The sequence below is a fragment of the Sardina pilchardus genome, chromosome 14 (genome assembly GCF_963854185.1).
Source record: "Sardina pilchardus chromosome 14, fSarPil1.1, whole genome shotgun sequence".
Classification (NCBI taxonomy): Eukaryota; Metazoa; Chordata; class Actinopteri; order Clupeiformes; family Clupeidae; genus Sardina; species Sardina pilchardus.
Genome location: NC_085007.1, coordinates 19,503,618 through 19,522,301, shown reverse-complemented (window position 1 = coordinate 19,522,301; position 18,684 = coordinate 19,503,618). Strand labels below are relative to the sequence as shown.

General features: G+C 46.3%; 1 protein-coding gene across 2 annotated transcripts in view; it reads right to left on the bottom strand.

Annotated features, from left to right (window-relative positions):
* Window positions 1-757: 757 nt before the first annotated feature.
* Window positions 758-18,684, bottom strand: part of xrcc4 (X-ray repair complementing defective repair in Chinese hamster cells 4) — a 34,126-nt gene continuing 16,199 nt past the window's right edge. For both annotated transcript variants that reach the window (XM_062553851.1, XM_062553850.1), the window contains exons 4-8: window positions 17,282-17,448; window positions 13,593-13,745; window positions 12,825-12,997; window positions 9,805-9,952; window positions 758-1,092 (exon numbers count right to left, since the gene is read on the bottom strand). In XM_062553851.1, the coding sequence (XP_062409835.1) occupies window positions 984-1,092; window positions 9,805-9,952; window positions 12,825-12,997; window positions 13,593-13,745; window positions 17,282-17,448 (750 nt within the window). In that variant the 3' untranslated portion in view covers window positions 758-983. The remainder of the gene's footprint in view (window positions 1,093-9,804; window positions 9,953-12,824; window positions 12,998-13,592; window positions 13,746-17,281; window positions 17,449-18,684) is intronic.

Genomic DNA, 18,684 nt, shown 5'->3' with positions numbered 1-18,684 from the left:
GAGAGAGAGAGAGAGAGAGAGAGAGAGAGAGAGAGAGAGAGAGACGAAACCACGGTCCTTCATTGCATATAAGGTTTTTGGAATGTCTAAAGAACTTCAAAACCCATTCTGACTGACCTATGACAGATATAGTCATACTGAACACAGTACATACAGTCCCATCTTAAATCAGTTGAAAGCTTTAAAATAATTTTCCTGCTGTCAAAATAATATTTTTCGACCGCATGTGCACGAAAGGTCAAATGAAATCACACACATGGTGGGTCTACGTTGTGCTTCTCTAATATTAACTAGAGTTTACTAAGACTTTCCACACGGGGGAGAGAAGGTACTAGGCTACTCTCTATGTTCATCTGACAAACGATCTCACTGTGGTCCTGAAGTGGCCAGTAACCAACATTAACTAAGCAGATATGTTACTTTGAAGATAAATATCCAACATGCTTAGTGTCTTACACAAAATCATTAACTTGTGTAGAAGATTGTGCTATTAAAAGGTCAGATAATGGATGAAAATTTTCTTGAAATGGACACCACTCTCTCATCTGCAGACCAGTTTAATCTTGGCTCATACAAAAGATGGAAGGATGCAGAATAACAGCAAGATTTGCTCTTTATAATTATTTGAAAATGTATAAATTCATCCGAGTAAAAAAACCCCAGAAAGGATGCATATAATAATAATAATAATAATAATGATAATAATAATAATAATAATAATAATAATAACATTAATAATAATAGAAACAAATTAATGTAACAAGAAAACATTTTATTGACATTGATACAGCTTTAAGATACAAAATAGTGTTTACCACCCTGAATTATAAAAAAGGACATTTTCTGCCTATTCACAGAATTATGGAAGTGCTTAAATTAATAATGGAAACTGTTTCATCCATAGTCAGCAGATTTCTTCATAGTTTTAAAAAAAGAATGGCTAAAAACATTATCCATATGCGGAAAAATGGACACAGATGAGGTCAGAAGTCATCGAACAGGTCTTCTGGCTCCGGAATCGCTTTTGGGACTTGTGCTGGACGTTGGGCGGTCTCCATTTTGGCCTCTGCCTTGGCATGTGTCTGCTCATTCCTAAAAAAAAAAAAAAAAAAAAAAAGATATAACTAACAGGACTAACACAAAGGACTAACAGAAAGATTATACACACGTCCATGTAAGCACAGCCCAACCACCACCTAAATGTGTGTAATTCGTCAGTAAATGAAACCCGTAGGATTGACTGTGACAGGTAACGCGGTGTAATGGTAATAATAGACGCCGGGCTCTCTTGCTCATCACCGACTCCTCTGTGATCAGCGGCGAGGAGAAATGCCGATGGGAAACCGCCACAGGGCTCTGGGGGCCGTAATAGCACGGTGCTTTAAACACGAAGGCTGTCAAGGTACTGAACAGGTCAGCCCGTTCCTCTGGCTTTCTCCACTGTAATTGAACCCCATTTGTGATCATCAGTTAAGGCGCGCGTCATGCACGGTCACCTCTAACCAACATGTCCAAGCACAGGGCTGTGAGGGGACGCAAAAGAAAAGAAAAATGAAAGGGTGATGTTTGGAGGAGAGCAGGAGAAGTGTGGCAGAGCATGATACGGGATTAAGATGCCCCGCAACAGACTACGCTCCCTCTAAACAACACCAATAAAACATGTAGCTTAAAGAGCTTCAACACACAATTCATTTTAACATCAAGATGCTGGCAAAAAAATATATTTGATTTGAAGTAGCAGGGTTCAGGTGAGATCGACCATCTATGGGGTTGGCAGACGAGAAAACAAAGCCATTACATGAAACACTATCTGGTGGACCAATCAGAGAGAGGATAAAGACACCACTGGCCAATCATCTGTGGAAAGGCCCAAGGGCATCAGATGCTACAGTGTAAAGAATGTGACTCTCTAATAGATAGCATCTTTGAGAGGAACTGATAGAGAGTGTTTACGCATATGCCCCCAAGCATCGCCTGCAGAACATTCCCATTGATCTGGGTGTGTTTCACCCTAAATACAAACATCTATTTTCATCAAAGGAATGTCATATATTAACTATAAGACATTCAAGGCTTTGAGAATATACAAAACTTCATATGTGATTGGACCACCCCTTTCTCAGGAGCCAAGAAAAATCTTAAATGGTACACAAATTTCAATTTCGCTAAAAAAAAATCTAATGATTCGCACACAGCCCAGTCCACACACACACACACAGAGAGAGAGAGGCCTTTGAAACTCCAACAGGAAAGCAGGCCATCAGGGCAATTACAGCGATTTACTGCTCCGCGTCCCAGTAAACTTCAGGATGCATGAGTATCATGTAACCTCTAAAGCTCTGTCTCAACTGGTGCCATGCAACAAAACATATGTCATCTGATTACTCCACTCAAAGCAAACCCCTCACACTCAACCAGGACCAGGAGTCGGCCTAATCGTTACTGTTCAGTGCTCTGAGTGCAGTGTCCTGAAGATACAGTCCATAGAAATTCAAATTTCAGTTTACCTATGGTTCACTGGTGATCCTTTATGCCTGTGAAAATGTAACCCCCTGAGGAATTATGCAATCCCATAGTCTGAAAGTAAAGGTCTGTGGTTGAAACTGCCGACAGATGATGGCGTACAGGTATGCAGCGTATATGGGAAAGTTTGGATAATGCCAGGGACTCGAGCAATTGGCAGCTGCTCGAGCAAACTCCTTCATTTTCAACAACCAACTAGTTTCAAACAGCCACCAAATAATTAAAAGGGGAACGGGGAAGGTGGACGTCTGCTAATAGAGCAGGGTGCAAAAACACCTAGGATCTGAAGACCAGGTGTCCGCTGAGGACAAGGGACTGAAACCACAGAGAAGGAGACAGGACTGGCACGTGGTGACCACTGTGATTTGCATACACAAACCTGAGAGAAAACAGGAAGTCTTTTATGATGGCAAACTAGTCCCCTGTCAATCAGACAACTGAAATCTCGTGTCAAGCACCAACATCGGAGGTGCCTGGTCATGTTGACATGTTCGCTTAGAACTTTACACGCTTTTAGTCACCAGCAGCTGGCAAGTTCAGTGCTGTTCAATGATTTGCATAATACACTTTTTGCAACCTCATTACCAAATCAATCACATCTGAATTAAACACTATACGTTTGTCAAAAACAGTTCTTAGATAATCTGCACCATGGTAGTGGCAAATAATTCAGAGGCTCACACACCATGGGAGACATGAAGTTCATTAACAAGTTAGCAGAACACACGTAAACCATTCACACACTCTTAAAAGAGCTCGCCACTGGAAACCAAGGTCTCCCTTATTAGAACCAGGTTTGTCCGCAGTGCATTCATTTGGCTGTCATATATTACAGTAAATGAATACTGTAATGAGTAAATAAGTTCAGCTAAGGGGTTTACAGACTGATTAGTCATACAATTGAGTAAGCTCCAATAGCCTTTAACTTTTTAAATACAATGACCATTTCATGAAGTTTCTCCATAAAATATTGCCATAATTTTCATTATCGGGAGAGGCCTAAATAGAACTGGCGCTAGTCTACATATCTTGAGTGGACACCCCATGGTCAAAAGGAAATATAAATATTGCTGTCAAGTCGTGATTATTGTGTGGTAGGAAAGGCTCTGGACCCAGCCAAGGATAAAGAAACACTGAGGAGTGGTGTCTTTAAGGCAAAAAGATTGAAATTCTTCAAAGCATTTAAGGACCTATGCTACTTGTGCTAAGTTCAGTCAACCATTCATGCCATACAAATATTGCTAGAAGTAAAAGTTATTCATACATAATGTTACCAACAACAATAAATATAATTTGTGCAATGCAACTTCATCAAATTGTTGCCTAAAAATAATGGTAATGGTAGTTGTATTCCATTCAAAAATTCATCTCCAGTCAACATGGTATGATTTCCTCAAATTAATGCATTCCTTATCATTGTATGGTTAAGTGGACCTGCTACCTACCACTGCCATTTGTTTACACTTACAGATCAAGCCTACTCTGGGAAAGTAAAACAATATTTTATATTTTATTTTATGGTTTTCTTGTAAGCAACTATGCTCTCCTACGTCAGCATGCCCACTGCTTTCAATTTTATAACATCCTGAATATTTGACATATAATGCAGTACTTGCCACAAATCACACAACATGTTTACATGGACTACAACAAATAGCTGACAAAATATACATCTGCTTCATCTGGAGTAGGCCACTGTTTTTGGCATTAGATCACAACATGGTTAAACATTCTTGCTTCTTTTTTGTTGTTGTTTTCTGTAAGAGAAAGCATGACTTTTCGTTTAACTTAAATGGCTGTTGCAAGGACATGGACTCACAAAACCCTCACCCATCTGCACACCCTTATACACCCACAGTAATTGTGCATACTTTAATAGCATACATATTGTTTTAACAATTAATACCGATATTTTCCATTATTGCTATTGTAATGTTGCATGTATGTATTACTGACTGTAAACACAACTATAATGTGCATTGAGCTGTATTGTTGCACTTGGATTCGTGAAAGGTTTGTAAGAACATTTGGAAAAACAAACAAACAAACAAACAAACAAACAAACAAAAAAACAAAAACAATTCTAAGGCCCTCTTTCAGGGCGTTAATTTTGACACACACACCTTTAAGTCCTGCTATTAAAATGTGAGTTGCAGAACTTCTGTTTGGATGTAGGCTAAGAAGACTTGGCCTAAATAGTAGCTAGTGATGGTGTTGAGGGCTGCAATAGGAGACATGTTGTATCTAGGACAAAGTGGGGCTCATATACTTTAAAAGGAAGTCCTATAAAACTCAGGCCTTCCAAAACAGGTGACACACACACAAGCACACATCCAACATTCTGTTTACTGCTGTGGAAAAAAACACTTGGCTGTGTCCATGAAGCATCATGTCCTGGTGATGTGTGAACACACCACAGTTAAATGTCTCTACATAGACAAGTCTTGTCTTGAATTCATATCCACCAGATATCCATCATAATAAACAAATCCCTTTTAAACCCTACAACTGTTTATCAATGTTAAATCAACATGGTTTTGGTCACTTCTTAATACTTTGAATGTTCTAAAAAGCTGACCAACACAGCCGACCACATACAACCTTACAAATTCAACAACTTCACCAATACACAAATCTACGCAAGTTATGACTTTCCCGTAATATTTCACCATAGCACATATTGTATGGTTACTCAGCAAAATCCCTGCAGAAAAGGGCCCTCTGAGACAGGCTAGTAAATACCAGTCTGCTCATCAACTGCTTTCCTGTTCTGGTAACATCTGGAAGCCATTGCTGTCAATACAGCTGAGAAGCGGACATCTAGGGCACCCAAATTCATTAGGCTGCTGCATTCAACATCAGTACCCATTCGATATAAAAGAGATCACTTTTGGGAAAGCCCCGAGAACAAAAGAAACATTGGACACAGAGCACCATCAGTGATTTCACTCTATCCCTCAGTGTTTCTTTTGAACTGTGCTCTGCCTGTTTCCATGACTCCATTCACTGGCTTTTTTGTAACTTCATCAAGCTGAGGGGGAAAGGGTGGGAATTGTCACTGGCTTTTTTGAAAGGAAGAGGGACGCACACTCACGTTCATTTTTCTTTAAATCATTACCAAGTGTATGACATGGCCCTCTGGAAGCAGTTAGGGATGAAACAGGAGTTAGGCCGGAGGAAGAGCAGTGAGCAGTTAGGACTTTATAGCTCTCCGGGGGATATACCATCCAGTCCAGGCCAGGGGAAGAACGCTGACACACTCAAGGCACTAAAGAGAAACACTGCGCACGCCGTCAGGTCCGATGCTGTCTTGTCTTTGATGTGACGGATACATCATCCAGGAGAAAACACCCAGCCTCTGGACATTGACCTTACAGTATGGCATTTCCATTATTTGAGAACAGACATTTTCCCCCCTCGTATCAGGTTGTAGGGTTCCGAATCCACAACATACTGTAATAAAGTGAGCCAAAGTCTTCGGCCTCTTCATTAGTTCGGGAGTAATCTGTGTCTGGATAGAAGTCAAATATCTTTATTAAGGGCAGAGAGTTTTGTTGCCTGTCAGTTTCCACTGACAAAAAAGCATCGACCCGGGCCACAGGTGGCTTATAAGTTTCCCACCAGTCATATCACTGAACTATGAGCCGGCTTTTTAGAATCGCCTGTGCCAAAATGTTTCATGGGAACCAGGGACTGTGCAGGAAACTAGGCCACTGCATACAGCAGCTAAAATAATCTACGGGTGCAATTGAAATGAGTACAAGTAGTCTGACTTCGAATGGAGACCAGATCCCTTGTATGAGAAAAGTTGAGACGATGACTTTCGAACGGGGAAAGTTTAATGCCAAAACAGTGTATTTGACGTGTGCTACATAAACTCCTCTGTCAGATCAAGCACTGTTGTCACAAATACATTGTACGAACCATTCACCAAAGGAAATAAATAAATATTCAGTTGTCAATGCAGCAACAGCCTCTTCACTAACTCAACGGTGAACAGAGAGCCAATTAAATAGTAATAAATCCTTAATTACTGGCCGAGAACATGACAGCCATTCTGAAGTGATACTAAAACAAACAGTGAAGACATTGATGTCATGCCATCTGACAGGGATCTTCTGTTGTCTGTGGCCACACTTCGCCAACTCCACAATCAGTCAGCTGTGGAAAGACGACAGAAAACCTCAGTCCAATGGCCATCCATCTTCCTTGGTCCTCACTCACTCACTCAGTCTCTCTCTCGTCTGTCCTCTCTCTCTCTCTCTCTCTCTCTACTCTCTCTCTCTCTACTCACTCTGTCTCTCACTCACTCATTCTGTCTCTCTCTCTCTCTCTCCGTTTTGCTTCTCTTCTTCTCTTTCTGGCCCTCTCTCTCTCTCTGGATCCACTCCTGTCTTTTCTTTCCCTTCTCTGTTGAGGCGACCTGCTTGGGAAGGAAGACAAGCAAATGAAACGGTGGCATAGACCTTTGAAGGAGAACTAGAAAAGGTTCTGCAGAAAGACCACAGTGATCCAGAGCAGGCATCCTCCAATCAGGTGATGAAGGTTCGCCCAGAGGGACTGAGGCAGTGCAGCTGCTTGCTTATCTTTTTTTTTTTTTTATCATAATAAAATGGGCTTTGTAGGAGCAGATGCACACAGAAAAGGCAACTTGCCTTTAGTGACTGGCCAATTCTCAGCTCTCTTGGCAGATGGAGAAAGAGTCGAGTTGTGGGTGGAAAAACCTACATCTGAATTTTGCTGTCTGGGAGGCCGAGAGGATATCATAGCTGAGCCTGTGGGAGATGTAACCTCACCTGTCTTGAGCAAGTCAGACACTGGCCACTTCCCAGACGACCAACAGTGCCTGCTCTGTCACAGCGTTCGCCGCTCCTCAAAGCTGTGCCCACTGCTTGTAAATTGACCATTAAAGAGCCTCTAAATGACTCATTAGTGACAGAATTTAGTGGGTAGCTGCTGGAATCACTCGCAATATCCAGTGTGCTGGAGAAGCTGGGTAGTGGGAGACACTGAACAATGAACAACGCTGATTTAGGAGATGCATTTTTTTGTCTCTTATTTATCTATGTGAAGGCTCACGATAAAACAAAGCCGTAAAGGGGGTGCATTAAAAAAAAAAGAAAAAAAAAAGACTTGGTCATGCTTTGGCAATAAATCAAACCTGTTTACAGCAAGGAGTAAAAGCTGCCTTTCAGAACAACAGCATGCTGAGATCTTGGGGAATGTAAACATTATCTCCAGGCTATACATGTTCAAAAGCTGCATATGATGGTCCCACGCACTTCAATTCGTGGGCCTGATTAAAACCATTTCTCCTGATGCAGAACAAGAGCCACTATTTATTCCATTAGATGTCCTGCTGGACCACTGAGGAGTGGAAAGTCTTACTCTGGTACTGAGGCTGGGCCAGTGGCGTGTGTGTATGAGTATGTGTGTGTGTGTGTGTGTGTGTGTGTGTGGGTGTGGGTGTGTGTGTGTGTGTGTGCAGACCCCTCGGATAGAGAGAGACCCGGTCCAAGACAAACTCTCCATCGCCTGCATCAACCTGATGCACACTCCCACCCTGGCTCCATGTTAAGGCTCGCTAATGCCCATGATGTGGCCAGGGAGCGAGCCTTCAAGAGGGCCAGCAGGCAGGCACGCAGCAGGGGGATAGGGGGACGTCATCCAGCCAAGTGTGTGCTGACAAGTGAAACAGAGCGACATTGACTGCTGTTGCTGGGTCTTTGAGAGCGCTAATATCCAGTGCTAGCCGAAAAAATTATGGACGTGAAACAAATCCCTTCATAGAATCTAATGAAATGGTTCACTATTACGATCAAGGGTTGTGCCTGGGCTTTAAAGAGTGCGTGTAAGGTGTAAGATATAATGCCCAATAACTCAATGCCATGTTTAAGTCAATGCGTGACTCAATTCAATTTAATGGCTTTGGAATGGCGGTTGGCGGTTAGCGGTTACAGTTAGCCTGATGAAATGTTTTCTGTTTCTGTCAGGCATGACCCCTCCACACAGGAACGGTTTACTCTGTGTTACACAAAGTTCCGCAGCCAGAATGGATGACATAGGCTCCGTGTCCGCTAAGTGACATGGTGTAAGCTTGTTTAATGGCTCCTCACCATATTAATGGTGCAATGAAAAGGGGTAGAGCTATCGTCCGAAAGTTCAAGGATTTCAAGAACTGCTTCATTCAGAACATAATAAACAATCTACTTGTTTGCTTGTTTCTGTTGTAAGAATGGCTTTTTCTGCAACAGAATCTCGAACAGGAATTAAGATATACTTGGGGGAACATCATAGAACTGAACTGTACTGTCTCTTATGCCTTGAGCCATATTGGGCAAGGCTACGAGAAAAAACATTGCATATCAAGTGATAATGGCATAATATGACAAATACAATACTCCATTGTTTAACACACAAAAAAAAGGTGTTTTGAGTCAAGGGTAGAACTAGAGCCATCGCTCCCACATCCACAGATTATTGGCCTAACAACCACATGACTGTGAATGTGGACACCTCACCATGTGATTTAATAAGGTGTTTATCACTAAGCCGAAAACCAGATCTGGTTTACAACACAACTGGTGTGAAGAGCGGTTTTATTTCTGGGTTACTGGCAGGGAGATTTGATTTCGTTGGGGTCGTTTTTTTCTCTTAGGAACATAAACAAGCAAATAAGGACCTGATACTAAAACAAGATTGAGAGTAAGGGTCTGTCGGTGTTACTCAATAGAAAGTTAATCCCCATCAAGGGCTGTTTTTACAGCGCAATATGGTAGCCCAGGGAGTCTTCAGAGAAGAATGATATAGTCTGATGACTAATTTCCAATTACTTGCTCAGATATGAGAGGGAACGCTCGATTACAGAGCTATTATATTTAGTTTTTGAACAGCAGCAGAGGTGCTGGCAGAAGCCAAAGTAATGACCCCCTGCGGAGATCTCGATTCAGAGAAACAGACACCCTATCCGCATCACTACTGTTGGAGGGAGAAGGTAGAATCTGTCCAACATTGCGAAAAACACACTCCAGAGACCAAGACAGTCGGAAAAGTTGAGCGACTCTAAGAAATGAAAGTCACAGTGTAACAGATTTACAAGAATAAGGGGGGGGGGGTGGACGGTTTTTTTTTTTTCCTGAAATGCGTACCAGAAATGAGACCGAGGGTGAAGTTCTGGACTGACAACGAGAACATTCGAAATGCAAGGGTTGGTTTTACATACTTCGGTTGATGGCACCTGAAAAGGCTGAACACTTAAGAGGCCAGAGGTTGCTGATGTACCTGGACCTGTGCGAATCCTCCAGAGCCTGCCTCTTGGCCTGGGCCTCCAGCTGCTGAAGGTGGCGGTGGCGGCGCTTGCGGTTGGGGGCCACGTCCGTGATGTCGGTGGGGCCGTCCTCCATGATGGGGCTGCAGCGGAACGCGTCGTCTGGGGGGGGGGGGGGGGGCAAGAGAACACACGGACACGGTCAGCTGAATTGCAGCGTGAAAATGCGGAACCGGCCAAATAATCACGGTGGACGACTGCTTGCTTAAACTCTGCGGCAACATCTGCTTGCAGGATCCTCCTGAAAGGCTTCATTCATCAAAACAGCAGTTGAATAATAATCACAATAATAAAGGAAATATAAAGGCCGCGGCTAGATTGTATGGCTTGTATTGGTAATGGCTTGTAAAGCCTCTGACCAAAGACATCACTCTAAAGCTTCCAGGGACGGAGAGAGACAGAGAGAGAGAGAGAGACAGCGAGAGAGAGAGAGAGAGAGTTAGCGATAGAGTAGTAGAAAGAGCAATAGTGAGTGTGTGTGTGTATGTGAGAGAGAAAGTGTGTGTGTGTGTGTGTGTGTGTGTGTGGGTGTCTATATCTGTGTGAGTGAGTGAGTGTGTGAGTGAGAGGCAGAGAGAAAGAGAGAGCAGGGGTAATGTTCACTTAGCACAGCTGGCCCTGTGGGCTTCCTGCCCGCGCAACTTGACTGGCATTTACCTCATAAAATCACAAGAGACACATTCAGCCTCCCTACTTATTTTTCATGCACGGAGACAAACAGATCTCCGTTTGTGTGTCCCGCAGAGGACGAGCGCATTGGTTGATGGGCGCAAAGTCTGTCCGGTGCGAAAGTCGCAGCGCGGGGGAAAATAAAGGAGGATTTATTCGGGCCTCGTACGTCTGTGTGTTCTGCATCATCCCATCGTTCTCACTGGCCACACACCAAAACATCTGACTCATTGTCGTGGTTACGGAAAACAACATGAGAACCTGTGTGCCTCGCTCTCCTTCTCTCTCCTCCCAACTGGCTATCAATCACATGGAGGCACCATGAGCAAGAGGGGATGTTTTTTTTCTCTCTCTCTCTCTCTCTCTCTCTCTCTCTCTCTCTCTCTCTCTCCTCCACAGTTAACCCAGTGATTTTACCCAGAGCACCATGTGCACTATGCCGAGGTCCTTCGTCCTCCTCTTTGAAGTTATGTTCTGGTGCTATAGGTGACTTTTGTGTCTGCTTGTGTTATGCAATACCAGCCTTAGGTCATTGTTGACTCTGTGTCAAGAAAAAAAAAAAAAAAAGGGAAAGGAGGAATAATAATAAAAAAACGGAATCCCCCGACTGCGTTCGGTAAGACGGCGGGGCCCGCTGTTTCCATGACAGCCGCGGGTCGTGCACGTCGAGCACGGTCACTTCTGCCGTAACGTTATGTGGAAATGTCTACACGGTCTCTGCTCTGGCTCACGGGGGTGAAATGCTACCTTCCCCCCTGGCTTGCACTCAGAGTGTGGAGTAACAAGACACACCACATGGTTATGACAACATAAAAGGAAAAAGTCCACATGTTTCACGGGTGACACTGGCAGTGTTCAGAGAGTTGCCCAGGAAGCCTTGAAAAAGCCATGCATGTCTCATGTGCTCACTCTACAAGCTCGGTCTTTAAGATAAACAAAAAAAATGCTAAGCACCTAGCAACCATCCATCACAGCTATCACATTCGCTTTGTTTACTGACAAACTTGACAGAAAGTAGGGGGAAGGCTATAGCTTTCCTTTTTTACTAGCTTCAGTGTAGCTGTCCAAAGAAGACTGTTACTCTAAAAGTTTTTATGTTGGGGGGAGAGAGAGGTTGAGCAACACATAAACAATCCCTTCCACCCGCTCCACCCAACTGGTCCATCTGAGGGGAGTTGGGGATGACTCAACATGGAGAGCAGACATAGTAACGCCCCCCCCCCCCCCCCCCCCAAATATAGTCCTAAAGTAAGACGATGTCGAAACCGGCTAAATACAGATGAGGTCTCCAGGAAACAAATAATCTTCTGGCCTGTGTCGTCACTGAGAACTAACTACGCACACACACAGACTTGATGACGAACGTGTCTGTATCTCTCTCTCTGTGTGTGTGTGTGTGTGTGTGTGTGTGTGTGTGTGTGTGTGTGTGTGTGTATGTGTGTGAGTGTGGGAGTGAGTGAGTCAATGAGGCAGTACAGACTCAAACATCTCTAAGCCAAGAAGGACTACCTGGTGGTGGAGAGTGGAGGGGCCATTCCCGGTGTTTGCGTCAGTGCGAGTGAGTGGGGCCTCGGGCCGGGCCTGGCTCTGCTAACGGTAATGAGGAGCTCAGGACCTTAACGAGCTCAGGATGCGGCGTCTTCAGCTCAGGGGCCGGCCTCCCCCTTTGCTCATCCCCAACACACTCAGGCCCACTCGAGGCCCACGCTGAGGCTCGGACTAGCGTAGGGAGCGTCTCGAAAGACTTAAGTGAGTTAGGCCTTCTTCAGCTACGGCAGCTGTTGCAGAGGACTTGGTTCCACTCATCCATTAAAGTATGAGTACAAGATGGCTGCGGGAAAACCCAAGCGGCCGATGGAGACCCAAAGGCAACGTCTAGGAATGAGAGAGGCTGCGATGTTCCACAGTGTTTATTCGAAAAACACTTTGAATGGAATCAGCCCAAACTGGCGATGGAGCACAACATACTATTTACATAACACATCGATTTGAGAAAAGGTGGATACAGAGTCGAAAAGTTTTACAAAACTGTTCATGCTTGTGTGACTGAGGGGGAAAGAGTGTGAGCCAAATTCCTAATAGTCTGCACCGAAATGTAGAATTTGGATGTTCAAGGCGTCACTCGTTTCATTTACGTAAGGAACCACTTGCCTTTGGGGTAACACGTTCCGAAGGCAACCTGAGGAGAAGCTCAGTGAGGTCTAGGCATAGATACAGACAGGCCGCTGGAGGAGTCTAGCGCCAGTAAGCAACTCAATACCCGTTCCCATCGTGTCCAATGAGGAGTGTGGTTTAAGTCTCTCACCTTTGGCAGAGGTTCTGATGGCAGAGGTTCTGATGCCAGAGGTTGACGGCCGCTCCTCCTTTTCCTCTTCCTCCTCCTCAGTGCTGGCTCCGTAGTCGCTCTCTTCCCTCGCTGGACTAGAGCCGGGGCCTGTGCTCTCTGCTGCCTCGCTGCGATCTGCTTTGCCCGCTTTCCTGTGGCAGGCGTGAGAAAAGCAGCTGATTATCTGTGCAGTTATGGAGAACCGGTGCACACATTGGCTAAAAATACACCCTTCAAAACACACTAAGCATTTCAGAGTTTAAGGGGCCATGACGGTGGATCATGTCGACTGGTCCTCCGTCTTTGGAAGCCAATTGGTTGGTAATGTTTGGGGACTAATGAAGCATGAACAACACTGACACAGGCTGTATATTCTCATCAGGGACTTCAACCTGACTAGATCGATAGCTCTCTTTTGCCTGCGTCGTACCCAGTCATTGCTGACCTGGAAAAGATCTGAATGAGGTGAATCGGGAATGGCATCCAAGAGTCCAGTTCCTTAACAACACGCAATCGCCTCGTCCATTTCTCAATAGCAAAAAAGTGAGAAGTGATTCTGTGACTGATAGAAGTCACGGAGCCAGATTTCCACAGGATTGAGGAAAACAACCCATATTGCATTATGTGAATGACACACATCGCTTACAAAAGAGCTGACCGTGCATTCTGATCTTCACTAACGCAGGCGTGACGCGGTGCGTCACGATGATTTGCGAGAGGTCACCGGAGGTCAGGCGTGGCGCTCACCTCTGCTCGCGCTCCTCCTCCAGGGACTCCTCCAGCTGCTTCACCCTGGCCTGCAGCGCTCGGATCTTGGCCTTCTTCTCGTTGAGGACCAGGACGAAGCGGCTGTACAGCTCCTGCTCCAGGGTCTCCTTCCCGGTGACGTAGCGCTCCATGCTGCAGAGGTGGGGTGGAGGAGGGGGGAAGGGGGGGGGGGGAGGGGGGGTGGGTGGTGGGGGTAGAAGAGGAGGATGAGGAGGGGGGGTGATGGGAGATCAGGATGCAGCCGTGTCCATACAGCAACAGAGCTATTCTCATATCCCGCGTCTAATCTCATTTCCTGTTTGGCCGGCCTAGGGTTGGAGGGGAATGGGCATGGATGGCTTGTGTAATAGGACGCACGCAGGGGTGGGGGGGTGGAGGGGGGGGGGGGGTTAGTGTTTGGGTCCGACTCGAGGGGCAACTGAGACAAACTCTGGGGCCTGACGTCATGGCCTGTTTGGGATTCTCGGTCACTCTTGCCCTTTTCTCCCAGACCCGGCGCTGGAAAAAACACGGCCATTAAAGAGGCACTACACCTGTGGGATAGCGTCAGTTCGCTCACAGCTCAGGCCAAGACCGACTACCACCCAGGCACACACGCACACACACACACACACACACACACACACACACACACACACACACACACACACAAAGAGAGGGAGCAAAAAGAGAAAGCAGCCATAAAATAACAGTCTTATTTGAGAGCTCCGTGCATAACTGGTCTGGGTGGAGTCATGGTGCTGTGGTCAGACAGGGGCTGTGAGTGAGGTGATGTCATCCCCGACGTGAGGGTGAAGCACTCCGCCCAGCGTGCAGGTGGAACGCCTCCACCCAGATAGTGCGAGTCGTAGGCATAGGCCACAAAGTAGCAACTACATATCCTTAGCACATGATCACCTGTTTACACATTCAACGCTCGATCTCCAAATTAGATACATTCACACACTCTTTGATAAACACACTTCCAGACCCCATTAACATGCCCGCAAGCACGCTTCACACAAGCACAGCTCAATATATAAACGAGTGCACAGTAAACATGCCCTTCCCACGCATGATGTGAATTGTTTTATAGTGTACCAGTGTATATTTATGTGCCGGTTTGGTCTTTTCCGATGAGTCTTATGCAAGTTGATGTACAAAGAGTTTTAAACACACAGAAATAAATAAAAGTAAACAGCAACAGTAGTTGGAACTACTTTAAATGGTTTAACAGTGCTTTGAAGCGCTCAGACAATTAAGAGGTTGTTACAGTGAAATCATTTCAGTGCGTAATCGTGCATCGCAACAATTTCCTTTTTATTTCAAACGTGACGATTGTTTGTTGATATTAATAGCAAGTAATTTAGTCTGAAAAATGTCTGTATACTGCTGAACACATAAACAGTGAAAAGAGACTTCTAAGAGACACTTCCTTTTGCAGGCAACTAGATGAAATAGACACATTAGTCTACATATCAAAAGTCCTCGTAGAGTACCACTGCAGTTTTCATCACTAGAAATGATGTTGTAATAATGGCATCTGTTTTTCCATGGTTAGTTTCCAACTACAGCAAAGGAAGCGTCCCCATGATACTGGTATTCCAGGAGAAGGCCATTGTGATGACACTTCTCCACCAAAGCTTCCAGTGTAAACTAGGTGCCCTCAGCTTTTGATGGCCCCTTATTATCGCTGACTCTCATGTCTAAGAAACGATTTTCTAACGTAAACAAAACAGAGGAAAGAACAGTGTTTCTGCCCTATTGTTTTTGGGAATAAATGAGGCAATTTCGCTATAAATACAGTTTCCGCCAAACGTGGCCCCAAATCTGAGAATAAAATGAAAATGTAGCATGACACGCTGATGGATCTGCTGGATGGATCAATGGAAGGACAGGAACAAGCAGCTTTAAAAGCCTCTGCCTGATTTCATTTTGGGAGGTGAGGAGTTCTGGGATTCCCCCCCCCCACCCCCAGCTCCCCTCTGGTCTGGGTCAGAATGACAACAGTCCACAGCCAAAAGCCACCCACATCACCTTGACATGTGGTTCTAATCAAGTCTCCTCGGCGAGCCGCTCGGCCTCTTGGAGAGTTCGGGAGAAGCCCTGTGTATTTACATCACTCATTTCGCATTGTGAGCGCAGCAGCGGCATTGTGTTTCATAGGCAGAGAAACAGGGCAGAGAGGAAAAAAAAGACAGAGGAGAAGAGAGAAAGTGACTGCCGTCTCCTGGCAACCACATAGACACAAGCAGGGTTGCTAGTCCTCCAAACTGAATCGCGGTCCCAAAAGGTTGGGCCAGGGTGTGTGTGTGCATGTGTGTGTGTGCGTGCGTGTGTGTATATATATGTGTGTGTGTATATGTGTGTGTGCGTGTGTGTTCGTGTGTGTGTGTTTGTGTATATGTGTGTGTGTGTGTGTGTGTGTGTGTGTGTGTTTGTGTGTGCGTGTGTGTGCGTGTGTGTGTGTGTGTGTGGGGGGGGGGGGGGGGGGGGGGGGGGGGCTGGGGGCGGGGTAGTTGCTGTGTCTCACGAGCAGTAACAAGAGCCGTAACCTTGTTGAATTACGCAAATGGAACAGATGAATGCCGGCCGAGCCCCGTGTCCACAGTGACAATAAAGAGCCGTCGGCGGTGGGGACGGCGCTCGGCTGCTGTGGAGACTCCGCGCCACAAGGCTCCGGGCCACGCCCTCCCTGTGGCGGCAGCCGCCAGCCTCGTGCCGGGGCAGGGCACCCAGTCTATCTACCCACGCCCGCCACCACAAAACCTCAAAGTGCACGTGTGAGGATATGAACACAGCGAGTGTGTCACGGTGTGAGAGTCAGTCTACTGATGACAAGGTGTGTGTGAGGGAGAGTGTATGAGAAAGGAAGAGAGAGTGAGTGACCGCATACATAGTGTACCTGAGTCAGTGTGCATATTGCCCGTGTGTGTGTGTGTGTGTGTGTGTGTGTGTGTGTGTGTGTGTGTGTGCGTGTGTGCGCGTGTGTATATATAAATATATATGTATGTGTATATGTATGTGTATATGTATATAGGCAACGGTGTACATACGCAATATGTCAAAAGTGTATGAGTTGATGCTGGTGGTAGTGAACCTGTTTATCTGTTCAGAGAATGACTAATACGACATAAGTCTGTCTAGAAAACTGCAGCTTAAATGTTATTCTACTGCTGTAAGTCGCTTTGGATACAAGCGTCAATACATGTAAATATAAAAGTCTGTATACTTTTATTTCTCTGACTACCACTCCAGTCGTAAACAAACGATCACATGACATTATGACGTGGGCGCAAAACCTTAATATGTAGGCCTGTGGTGCGGTCTCCCTATGGGAGCGGTCAGCAGGGGTAAGGACAGAGACCGGTGTGGGAGTGGTGGGCTGTGGAGCGGAGGGGTGGTAAATGGTAAATGGACTGCATTTATATAGCGCTTTTATCGGCTTCTGAGAGCACCCAAAGCGCTTTACATATCATGCCTCACATTCACCCAATAACACACCAATGGCGGAGGCTGCCATGCAAGGTGCCGACCTCCTCATCGGGAGCACTGGGGTGAGATGTCTTGCTCAAGGACACTTCGACAAGGTCAGGAGGAGTCGGGCTCGAACCAGCAACCTTCCAGTTACTGGACGACTCCTCTACCTCCTGAGCCACCGCCGCCCCGGGGTGTTGGGGGAGACCTACTCTGCGGTGATGCGCTGCTGCTCGCGCCTCAGCTTGTCGTTCTCCTGCTGCAGCCGCTGGTTCCTGGCGTGCAGCCGGCCGCCGCGCTCCAGCCCGTGGGCGATGAGAGCCCTGACCACCGCCGCCGGCTCCGGCACCGCCGTCAGCTCCACCGCCCCCAACCTGAACTGAGACAACACAAGAGAGAGAGAGAGTGGGTGATTCAGAGAGAGGGAGAGAGAGAGGGAGAAATGGATGGAGAGAGGGAAAGAGCAATGGATGAAGAGAGGGATGAGGGGGTGGGGGGGGGGGTTAAAAGGAGCAAAAGGGCAGAGAGAGAGTGAGAGGATAAAAATGAAACAAAATAAAAAAATAAAGATAAAATCAAAGAGAAACATGGAATATGGAGTGTGGGGGGAGGAGGGGGCAAAAAGGACATAAAAAGGAGAGTGGAAAAAGTGTGAAACAGAGGTAGACAAAAACACCCCTATTCATCCGTGCACCTGGACCTGACACCTGCTGGGCCAGACACGAGGCACTCGAGCCCCCGACTCCGCGCGGGCCTCTGCCTCTGCGTCCAGCCCTGGGAGTGCCAGCGGCGGCTGGCCGTCCCCCCCGAGTTTCAAGTAGCGCCTCGCCTTTGGACCTGGAGCCAGAGCCACGCCACGCCACGCCACGCCACGCCGGCCCAGACTCTTCACAAGCCGTGCCAAGGCCTCGGCCACTCGAGAGAGAGAGAGAAAGATAAGGCAGGAGAGGCCGCTGTGATCCGCGAGCTGGCCTCCGACAAGACACTTCAGCTGCCAGCGATCGGCTCCCCCCCGATCCGCAAATAGATGACCCGCGCCGAGGATAAGGAGAGACGGACATTCTCGCACAGGAGCGGCCCGGCCACTCTGGACTGGAGAGGGGGTCACGATAAGGACGACGCTATGCGGCGGGTGTCATGGAGTCGCACACAAAACATGGAGGCGGATGTCTGCCGACACAGACGAGGGCTGAAGCCGTGGGAATATTCTATCACAAAGCCTTCCAATAAAGCAACACACTAACAGGGGAGCTACATCCGTCACGTAACTGAGGCGTTCTGCTCGCGAAACGTACGCTGCAGCAGTTAACAATCATTATCTCCCTCAACAATGGAATTCTCTTCTCTGATTGGCTGATGGGGTGGCCATTAACTTCGTATAACCTGCTACCTTTGAAGTAGTTCCCGTATCACACTTGAATATTAATTCGCCAAACTCGTTGCAAAGTTTAAATGAACTGTCACGTTGCATCCAGGCTGAAATACAGACGTGCAGAACCATAGAAACATTGTAGCATATGACGGAGGTGGATTGTAGCTAGTTGGATGCCATGTAGGCTATAAAAGTAGCGATCTTTCAAAGTTAAAGTTAATCAGAATCCTGGGATATGCCCGC